The sequence below is a fragment of the Carica papaya genome, chromosome 5 (genome assembly GCF_054855325.1).
Source record: "Carica papaya isolate Zhongbai chromosome 5, ASM5485532v1, whole genome shotgun sequence".
Taxonomy (NCBI): domain Eukaryota; kingdom Viridiplantae; phylum Streptophyta; class Magnoliopsida; order Brassicales; family Caricaceae; genus Carica; species Carica papaya.
In genome coordinates, this window is record NC_142313.1 from 3,666,691 (window position 1) to 3,676,140 (window position 9,450).

Genomic DNA, 9,450 nt, shown 5'->3' on the forward strand with positions numbered 1-9,450 from the left:
CAAAGTGTGATCAACATGGGACTGGTAAAAACCATAATGACGAAGAGAAGAAGTAAGTTTAGCGAACTAGTTACGGGGAGACTGGTGAAGACCATATATAGACTTCCATAGTCGAAAAACTTTATCTGGGTGATGGGCATAAAATTCAGGAGGTAATTGCATATAAACCTTTTTCATGAAGATCCATGTGCAAGAATGCATTATTGACATCCATCTGATGCAGTTCCCATCCTTTAGTAACAACAGTAGTTAAGAAAATACGAACGCTTACCAGCTTAGCAACAAGAGCAAAGGTTTCATTGAATCTAATTCTTCAACTTGCTCATCACCTCGGACTACCAATCGGGCTTTGTAGCATTCAATAGAGCCATTAGAGTGATATTTGATTTTGTATAGCCATTTACAACGAATCAACTTCTTACTCAGAGGGAAAGTCTCAAGAGTCCATGTACCAGTTTTTTAAAGAGCATCAATCTCGGCACGCATGGCCTCACACCATTGGGGATCCTGCATGGCTTCGAGGAAAGTTCGGGGTTCGATCCCAATAGAAACAGCAACAAGAAAAATCTTATAATTAGCAAAAAATTGGTCACATTAGACATAATTAAGAAAAAAATATTACGTACCTGAGGAACCTTTATGCGTAGTGATGAGTGGAGAGGGGTCTACAACCTATGTGGTATAACAAACATAGTCCTAGAGATGAGACGGAGGATGACAAAGGCGATGGCCTCGGCCCAATAGCTGCACGTGTTGTTCGGGTGGAGCCGGCTGGGTATTTTGTTTGGAAAAATCTGGAAGTAATGCAGGAGGTGGTTCAACAATGGAAGATGTTGTAGGGCTGGACATGTGGTTTTGAGAGATAGAAGTTGGACTGGACACAACTCCCCCTGTCGGAGAGCTTGAGGCGATGGGACGGGAAGTTGGCCAGTTCCAGCCGACATTGAATTGATGCGAGACAGTGGGTTGTGTGAGAGACTAGGTAGGAGGTGTAGGAGATGAGTATGGAAAAAAAATTTCATCAAAGACAGCATCTCGCCACCCAAAGATTTCATGTGTTTCTAAATCCAACAATTTCCATCCTTTTTTTCCATGTGGGTATCCCAAAAACATACATCAACGACTGCGCGGTGAGAATTTATCACGGGAACGAAACTTTTGATGTGCATAACACAAGCAACCAAAGGTTCAGAGATGTCATGATGGAGGTGGTGAAGAAAATAATTTTTCGTAGAGGGTGAGACCATGCAGAACAGAAGTAGGAGTTCGGTTAATTAAATGTGAGGATACATTCAACCTAAAATTCAATAGGGAGGCAAGCTTGAAAGAGTAAGGCTCGGGCGACCTCGAGGATATGTTGATGCTTACGCTCAACACGACCGTTTTATTGGGGAGTGTCAACAAAGCTAGTTTGATGGAGAAAACCATTATCAGCATAGTATTATTTCATGAAATTAGAAATAAACTCCGACTCATTGTCACTGCGAATGATTTTTACCTTTTTATCGAACTGGTTGTGAATCATGATGCAAAAATTGCGTAACAAATGGTTAACTTCAATTTTATCATGCATCAAATATACCCAAATAGCGCAACTGCAATCATCAACAATGGTTAGAAAATACCGAGCACCAGACAGGGTAGAACTACGATATAGACGCCAAATATCATAATGAATCAATTCAAATATTTTTGTAGCATAACTAGTACTAAGAGGAAAGCTGTTTCGAGTTTGTTTTGCTTGACAACAAACATCACAAAGTTTATTAGGTGCATGCAAACTTAATTTAGAACCAAAGATAGACAATAGGGATAATGCTTTAAAGGAGAGATGTCTCGTTCGATGATACCACAGCTCGTAGGATTCTTGGCCACGTACTGCAGATGCTACCACGTTGAAGACAGACTTGTAGATGTAGACCCCATTCCGCAGCTCACCCAAGCCAATTGGGTTCCTCCTGTTGCAGTCCTGTAAGACACAAAAGTGATGAGTGAAAGTCAGCAAACAGTTTAAATTACGAATTAATTTTCCAACATAAGCAAGATTCACAATCAGGTTGGGAGCATAGAGAACATGTTGTACGATAAATCCAGGTTGTAAAATAACTGAGCCCTTCTTAATAGCTGAAGCTTGATCCCCGTCGGGCAGCCCAACCAAGGATAGAGAGATATCATGAACATTATGTAACAAAGAGAAAGTACTCGTCATATGACGAGAAGCCTCACTGTTAATTATCCATTACTCATTATGTGCATTCTTACTAGAGAGAATGTTGGATGCAGGTGAAGGTTCTAGTAAAACAAGCAGTCGGTGGATTTGCTCGCTGGCGAGACCGGGGATAGACAGAGCAGACTGGGTAGGATGCACAACATTTACTGCTACTGAAAAGGCGTGCTCAGATGGAGTAACTTGGATTGGAGCAGCAGACGGAGCAGGTGGCTTGACAGGGCGAGATGTTCCGCGCCTATAACCACGACCTCTTCCTTTATTATGTGAAGGAGAAGTACCAAGCCTTGTCCAGCATCGATCATAGTTGTGTTCCTAGCACTGGCAGTAAGTGCAAAAGGTCTACCGGAGAGTGCTGGTGATGATGGAGAAGACTAGACCATAACTTGGTTTGAGGTGCGTGATTGTACGGTAAACCCGAGGTGCAGTAGAATTTTCATGAGTTTGCACAACAGACCTGTGGTCCAGAGTGATCGTAACATATACTTAATCTAAATCAGGTAGAGGCTCCTTGTTTATAATCTGAGTGCGAATAGTATCATAGGATTCATCTAACCCCATAAAGAACTGATAGGTTTTGAGATTGTCAAACCAAGTGATAACCTTCGAACCTCTATCACAATTGCATGACTCTAAAGGAGAGATATTTGAAAGATCCTCCCACATACCCAATAATTTTGTATAATTACACATAGCTGACGTACCTGATTGTTTGAGATTAGACCACAATTTGTAGATTTTGGGTCCATTTTTAATCGAATAACGAGTTTTGAGGCAGTCCCACATTGCCTTAACATTGGTGAGACGGGAAAGATGGGCACGAATAAGATCATCGAGAGAATTAACTAACCAAAAACATATCATAGAATTGACAATATCCGAAGTGAAAAACTGAGGGTCAGTTATTGCGGGCTTGGATATAGTTCCATCAATGGAATCGACTTTGTTTTGAGATTTCAAAGCCAAAAAGACAGCCTACTCCCAATAAGAATAGTTTTCACCTTTTAATTTTATTTGAGTCAAAACAGTACTTGCATTAGCTGATTGATGCAGGTAATATGGTAAGATGGGATCAGTGATGCATTAAATGGATATGGTGCGGTGATGTAGATGTAAACGTGAGAGAGATATAATAGAAGAACGACAACAACTCTAGCAACCTCAGGCTGTGCTCAGACGATCCTGAAGAAGATGGCACACAATGAACACTTGTGTAGAGGAGATGTGTTCACTGTGGAGAAAGATCAGATTTTGTTGCACAGTAACTCTAATACCATGTTAAATTTTTGTTTTGTTGATCTCATCTATTATTGATACTCAAGAGATTATTTAAAACTAAGAATTACAAGAGTTGTAGTTGTACACTGATATATAAATTTATACAAATTTAAGTTGTAGTGAGAAGTTGATACAGTAGATGATTATGTGCAAATAATATTTATATTTATCTCTAATATGTATGTAAGTCTCATGGATAAATACAACACCTATAATCAGTCTTTCCTGCAACAATCCAAAGCCATAAATTCGACCATAATTCAATTTATAAAATTATCTCGAATAAAGAATATCACAATAAAAAAATAGGATAATCTTTTGAACATATATAGAAATTTCTAAATTTGTTTGAAATTTACATATAATTTAACTAGAAGGAATAAAAATTCTACTACACAATGAAAAACATTGAAGTGTAAAAAATATTAAGTAGAATTTGAATGATAAACCAAGTGTAAATTTCAAAGAAAATTCCACAAAAATTCTGAATTTAGTTTCGAAATGAGCTTAAATGATCCAACTGATGGCATCTTAGCTCCCATGTTCAATCCAATAAATTCGTCATTTTTCTCGAAACATGATCAAGTTCAGCACCAAAGTTCTACGATATAGAACTGATGATAAGCAGTTGAGTGAGTAATTATTTATAAAAAAATTAAAGTAAAATTTTAAATAAAAGTGAAGATATATTCATTTTAAGGTTTAATTATAAGAATAATTTTCTTTTTTTCACATTTCACTCAATGTTTTATTTAGTTATTAGTTGTTTAATTTTAAAATTAAATTTTCTTATTTATCTTTTCTTCCATGTCTTTCTTTAAAATATCATTATTTTTTCTTATTTAATTTTATTCAATTTTCTTTTTTCAGATTTTTTTATAAATTTAATTTATAATAACGCTCATATTATTAAATAGATCATATAATAATCATGTTTTGGTACGGTTAAAATTTTATTTTAATAAGTTAAATGTAAGTTAATTTATAAAGAATATGGCAGGTAAAAGAAATTTAATAATAACAATCAAAATTCAGAAACAAGCCAGGTGGAGCGGCACCATTACTGCAATGAGAATCAATCGCACAGGGCGGGAGATCGGAGAAACTGCGCATTCCATTTTAAGAGACAAGCTAAGCAGCTTTTCCCGCCGGCCGCAGTATGATGAATTTTTTCAATTCATTGTATATGAAGGAATTGAGCGTTGGTCACTGGTGGCGCACGGATCCGGAGTGGAGCGGCTGCGGGAGGATTTCGAATTTCGGTGACGGTGCTAGGCGGGGGAGACGGCGATTTGAGGTTCGGTCTGGTTTTCCGTTTGGGGAGAAAGAAAATTGAAGGAAAATTGGGAGAGGATTTGTATTTACTCTCTACTTATTGCCCTATTGTCCTCTGTGTGCTTTGTTCTGTGAGGTAGCTAACGGGTATTTGTGTGGTAGACGAGTGAAATGGAAAAGATTGGAGATGGAGATATGGCGGTGGTTGCGAGAGATGAGATCCAATGGTGGTTTCAGGGAAGGAGAAGAGCAGATTGCGAGGTAGGTACGAGTCAACCATTGCTGAAAAGCAGCGAATGACGAGAAGCAGAAAGTGACATATGGAGTTTGAGTGAAAGAACATAGTGAAAGCTAGCCATGGAGAAAAAACACGGAGAGCAGGCCAGGACCGGTGGAGTGTTCTCGGGGTATTCGCGCCGAGAAGACTAATAACGGCGGTCAGCATTGTTTTGCCTTCTCTAAATCATGTCGTTTACGATATTTCACCGCCCGTTGTCTATATCGTAGAATCCATTACAGAATCTGGAAGTACGTGAATTCAACATCTTCATCCATGGTAGATGACAGACACGTTGTCTTTTGACATAAACTAAGAAACATAAGAGTGTTCTTGAAATATGCTAACTAAGCATTCCTGTTCAAGATTTCCCAAGCGAAGTGGCAAATTGCGGCAGCAAAAAAGACAAAAGGCCCGATTCTTTCAATGTTTTTCGTTAGTCTCTATGGTGAAGCATGAATTGGGTATTATGAATACGTGAAGGATAGAGTTTCTGCAACTTGAGTTAGCAGGAAATTTCTGAAAGTAATTCGAGCGAAGTAGAGTGCTCATGTATATGACAACGATGATTAGAAAACGAAGGGACATAAGCAAAAAGAGCGTTGTTGTTCTCTTGGAGGGAATCAAGGTTGGTGCAGGGAAGACGAGTATGTCCCCTCTGTGGAAAGCTATGGAGGAAGCAGTTTATCCGGATGATGAGATTCTGGTTCTCACCCTTCTGTATGTGAAACCATCATTGGCGGTTGACAACAACAGAGAGAATTCCTACATCAAGTTTCTTCACCAAATCATCAGTCAGAGAAAGGATGCATACCTGCAAATTTTCAGGCCTTTTTATGAAACATGCAAAAGAAATGGCGTAGGTGTCCCTCATTCGCTATTTTGTTACTGTAACAATACTATGACTTCAAACAGTTGTGACAAATAGTTTGGCATGCCATTGAGTTATCTAGGTGACTTGATAACGTGGGAGTGATTGAGAAGGATTTTGAGAGCATACAAGTCTTTTCTCATAGCTTTTTTCTTGCCTTATCCAAGAAGTTGATGGAATCAGGAAAATTACGATGATATCAGTTTTATAGTTGCACCTTTTCCCTTCGCAGGAAACAAATTACCTTGTAGAAACAACTCTGGCATTAGAATAATAGTTTTTTTTTTAGTTAGGATGTCTTTTCTTATTCTTGCATTAAATTTTAATTCTTTGTATTAATCCTGCTCCCAACACATATATATACCCTTTAGCTTCTGTGATAGGTGAAGCTTCATGTGAAGATTGCAGCAGGATTCCAGCCAAAAGATATCATTGTTGAGGAGGCAACAAATGTGCATGCCACTTCGATCATAATAGATAGGTTCCTCCCATGTTCCCTGACTTTCCCACTTCATAGTAAAGTTTTTTGACTTACGCAAATGTTGTTCATAGCAGCAAAGATGGTCGACTCAGATGTAAATTAAGGATTTCTAGCCAATGGTTAGTAAAGATATGCTATTTCAAAGTGCTTGATAATCAATTTCATACCAAGAAATTGTTTGTGGATTTCAGGTGCTTTTCAAGAGACCTGACTTTCAGACTGAGCGGCACAGAATGCAATGTGATCTTGGTGGGTGATGATGAGGAGACCATACCACAGAATGGACTCTGGAATGATGGACCTAAAGGTTTGTTAGTCATGGAAGATACACAAAACCCAAAGTCTCCAAAGCTAAGGAAGGGATCAATATTGACAGAGGAGCCACTTGACTTGCCATCCTCTGCTTTTCACCCTTGCCCTCCAGCTGATCCTCTGCCAAGTGTGACCAAAGAAGGTGAGGAGGCCATGCCTGAGCAGTATGAGAAAGTTGAAACTATAACAAAAGTGGTGCGACCAACAAAGGAGACAGCATTGTACAATACTATTGCCCCAAGAAAGGTGTATGAGGCCAATGCTGTGCTAGGACTTCCTTTGGACCTAAGCTGGGAAGTAATTGTGGATATGACATGTGGGTTTATTTCAAGGGCTTTCTGCGGGAAAATGAAGAATTGCATGGCTTATATTGGCCACTTAGAGCATCACAATTTTGTTATAGTAAAGCGATTGATAGGTGATTCAATCAGCATTTTTGAAGCAGAAAAGAGAGCGGCCCTATCTCTGTCTCATAGGAACATACTGCATTTAATTGGTTACCACCAGAGTCAACACGCTACAATTTTAGTATTTCCCCTGTTGAGGGAAGGAACATTAGACAAATACATTTGCGGTGAGTTCTAGATCTCTTATCCACAAATTTAATGGTTTATGACTGTAATAGGCAAAGGTAACTAACCTGTAGTAACAAATGTAAATGATGAATGCATTATGATTTTTCTTCTTGGTTGTAGCCAATGCAATCTCACCAGTTGGTTTTATTATTAGAACAGGCTTGAGGGGAAGAAGGTCAGAGTTGACATTTCAACAAAGGATGAAGATTGCAATGGGTGTTGCCCAAGGACTCCGGTATATGCATGAGGAGTGTCCTGGAGGGCCTGTTGTTCATGGTGACTTGCAGCCAAGCAACATTCTTCTGAGACATGACTTACAGCCACTGGTGAAAATTAATAGAATCCCAAACAATATAGTTAAATAAGGTTTTATGTTTTGTTTCATAATTGTGGTTTAATTTGATTCTAATAGATCTCTGGCTTTGCACAAGCTACATGGCTTGTTCATCTCGTACAGGCATCACCAATAGCCATCAAAAAGTATGTAACATGCCAAATTTCTTTTTTCGGGTGATATGTTGATCCAACTTTACCATGTATTCTTTGGGGAAAAGAGGGCTTAGTTAATTGTCAAGTGTTTTCTTTTTCCATTATGATTCATTTGATTGAATTGCAAAGTCGCAGCAAAAGAATTGATACAAGACTAACTTGAAAATGGTGTTTAAGGCTCTGGTCCGAGGATGATCTAGTGCATGAAACAATAGAGCTTGTTAAATCCGATGTCTTTTCTTTTGGAGTTCTGCTCTTGAGGCTTTTCTGTGCAAAATCAGCGCCAGAGGAGGATGGAAGTTTGGTTAAGTGGGTCAGTAAATTTTACCTCTTTCCACTGCTTTAAAGTCATCCTCTCTCTGCTGGCAAACTAAATGTTTCAGCTGGCCTAACCTAATCCAACACATAATTCACAACTCCTTGTACTTTGCAGGCTCGACCTTTAATGCTCCAGAGAAAATTCCACAAGCTAATCGAAGAAGATTCAGATAAGCCAGACATGATTGAGATTTACAGAGTGATGGCTGCAGCCACCAAGTGCACTGGAACTAAGCCAAATACTCGACCCTCCATGAGCCAGGTATCAATCCGGTGATCTTCTTCAGAAAGTATTTGGCTAATCTTATTTTTTGTCTGTACGAAGTTATAAATTCTCAAACGGATTTTAAATTCTTTTTACGTATTAGGTAAATAACAAAAACTTTTTAAGGTGTACAGTTTATAAACCTCTGCATAATGTTTTTACAAAATTATTGGAATCTAACTTTTTATTTATATAGTTTATATATTCAGCTTATATGATATTGAGGAGTTTGATAACTTATATAAACTTTTACATTTTAGGTTGAGCTAAACCTCTTTTACACAATTTTTTCATTCTAGATCTATGAAATGATTTCTTTATTTTTTAACTTGTGTTCAATCAGGTGATTTGCTTACTTAGAGGAGAAGACTTCTGCACCATGCAATCATCTCCTTCTGATGTCAGTTTATAGAGAAAGAGAAAGAGAGAGAAAGAGCTGAATTACCTGTCTAGCTTCCAACTTCTACCTGTATAAAAGCACTTTTTTGAGGACATGAATCCCATGACAAGTTATAGCCTAAATGGGATATATATATATATATATATGGATCCGTGAACATTACTAATTTACTACATTACTAATTAAAAAACCAAAAAAATTCATTATTTCTTCATTGTTTTAATTTAATATTGGTTGGTGGATAAAACATAGGAAGACAAACGCACAGTACTGTATTTGGTTTTATTGATAACTGCCGGCAAATCAGACGCTGCTAATTTTATGTATTAGAATCTGATCTGCATGATCCTTGCTTCAATTAGCTGGAAAGACTTTTTCTTTTTCTCCTCTTTCCTCGTTTTGTCGTGTGCAAAAGAAATTATTCTCTGTAATAAACATGGTTCGGTATATTAGATAAAATTTTATTTCAAAATTCAGACATGGTAATTTTTTTTTTTCTGTAAAAATGACAATATATTTTAAATTTTATTAAAATTAATAAAAACTTTAAATTTCTTAACTCATTTTCACTTAATTATTTTTAAATTAAAACAAGTATAATTACTTTAAAACAATTTATATCTCATAATTAAAATTTTCTTAAAATTTATTAACTTAATTATCTATTTATTTAATAACTTAC

General features: G+C 37.3%; 1 protein-coding gene across 2 annotated transcripts; it reads left to right on the top strand.

Moving 5' to 3' along the window:
• The first annotated feature begins 4,524 nt into the window (after positions 1-4,524).
• LOC110808159 (protein CLAVATA3 INSENSITIVE RECEPTOR KINASE 1-like) lies at positions 4,525-8,974 on the top strand. 2 transcript variants are annotated; one of them, XM_022033547.2, is made up of 9 exons: positions 4,525-5,916; positions 6,312-6,409; positions 6,484-6,528; positions 6,601-7,295; positions 7,456-7,622; positions 7,709-7,776; positions 7,963-8,098; positions 8,219-8,365; positions 8,712-8,974. In XM_022033547.2, the coding sequence occupies exons 1-9, from the start codon at positions 5,608-5,610 to the stop codon at positions 8,778-8,780; spliced, it is 1,734 nt and encodes a 577-aa protein (XP_021889239.1). In that variant the 5' UTR covers positions 4,525-5,607; the 3' UTR covers positions 8,781-8,974. The 2 variants fall into 2 exon arrangements, with proteins under 2 accessions (XP_021889239.1, XP_021889241.1); XM_022033549.2 differs by lacking the exon at positions 6,484-6,528 and having other exon boundaries at positions 4,526-5,916.
• Positions 8,975-9,450: the final 476 nt, after the last annotated feature.

Bases quoted from the DNA above. Each gene is read 5' to 3' on its own strand.
- LOC110808159 (XM_022033547.2), top strand. From the start codon at position 5,608: ATGTATATGACAACGATGATTAGAAAACGAAGGGACATAAGCAAAAAG. The intron at 6,529-6,600 runs GTTAGTAAAGAT...TGTGGATTTCAG, and splicing joins TTAAGGATTTCTAGCCAATG to GTGCTTTTCAAGAGACCTGA. The intron at 7,777-7,962 runs GTATGTAACATG...ATGGTGTTTAAG, and splicing joins TCACCAATAGCCATCAAAAA to GCTCTGGTCCGAGGATGATC.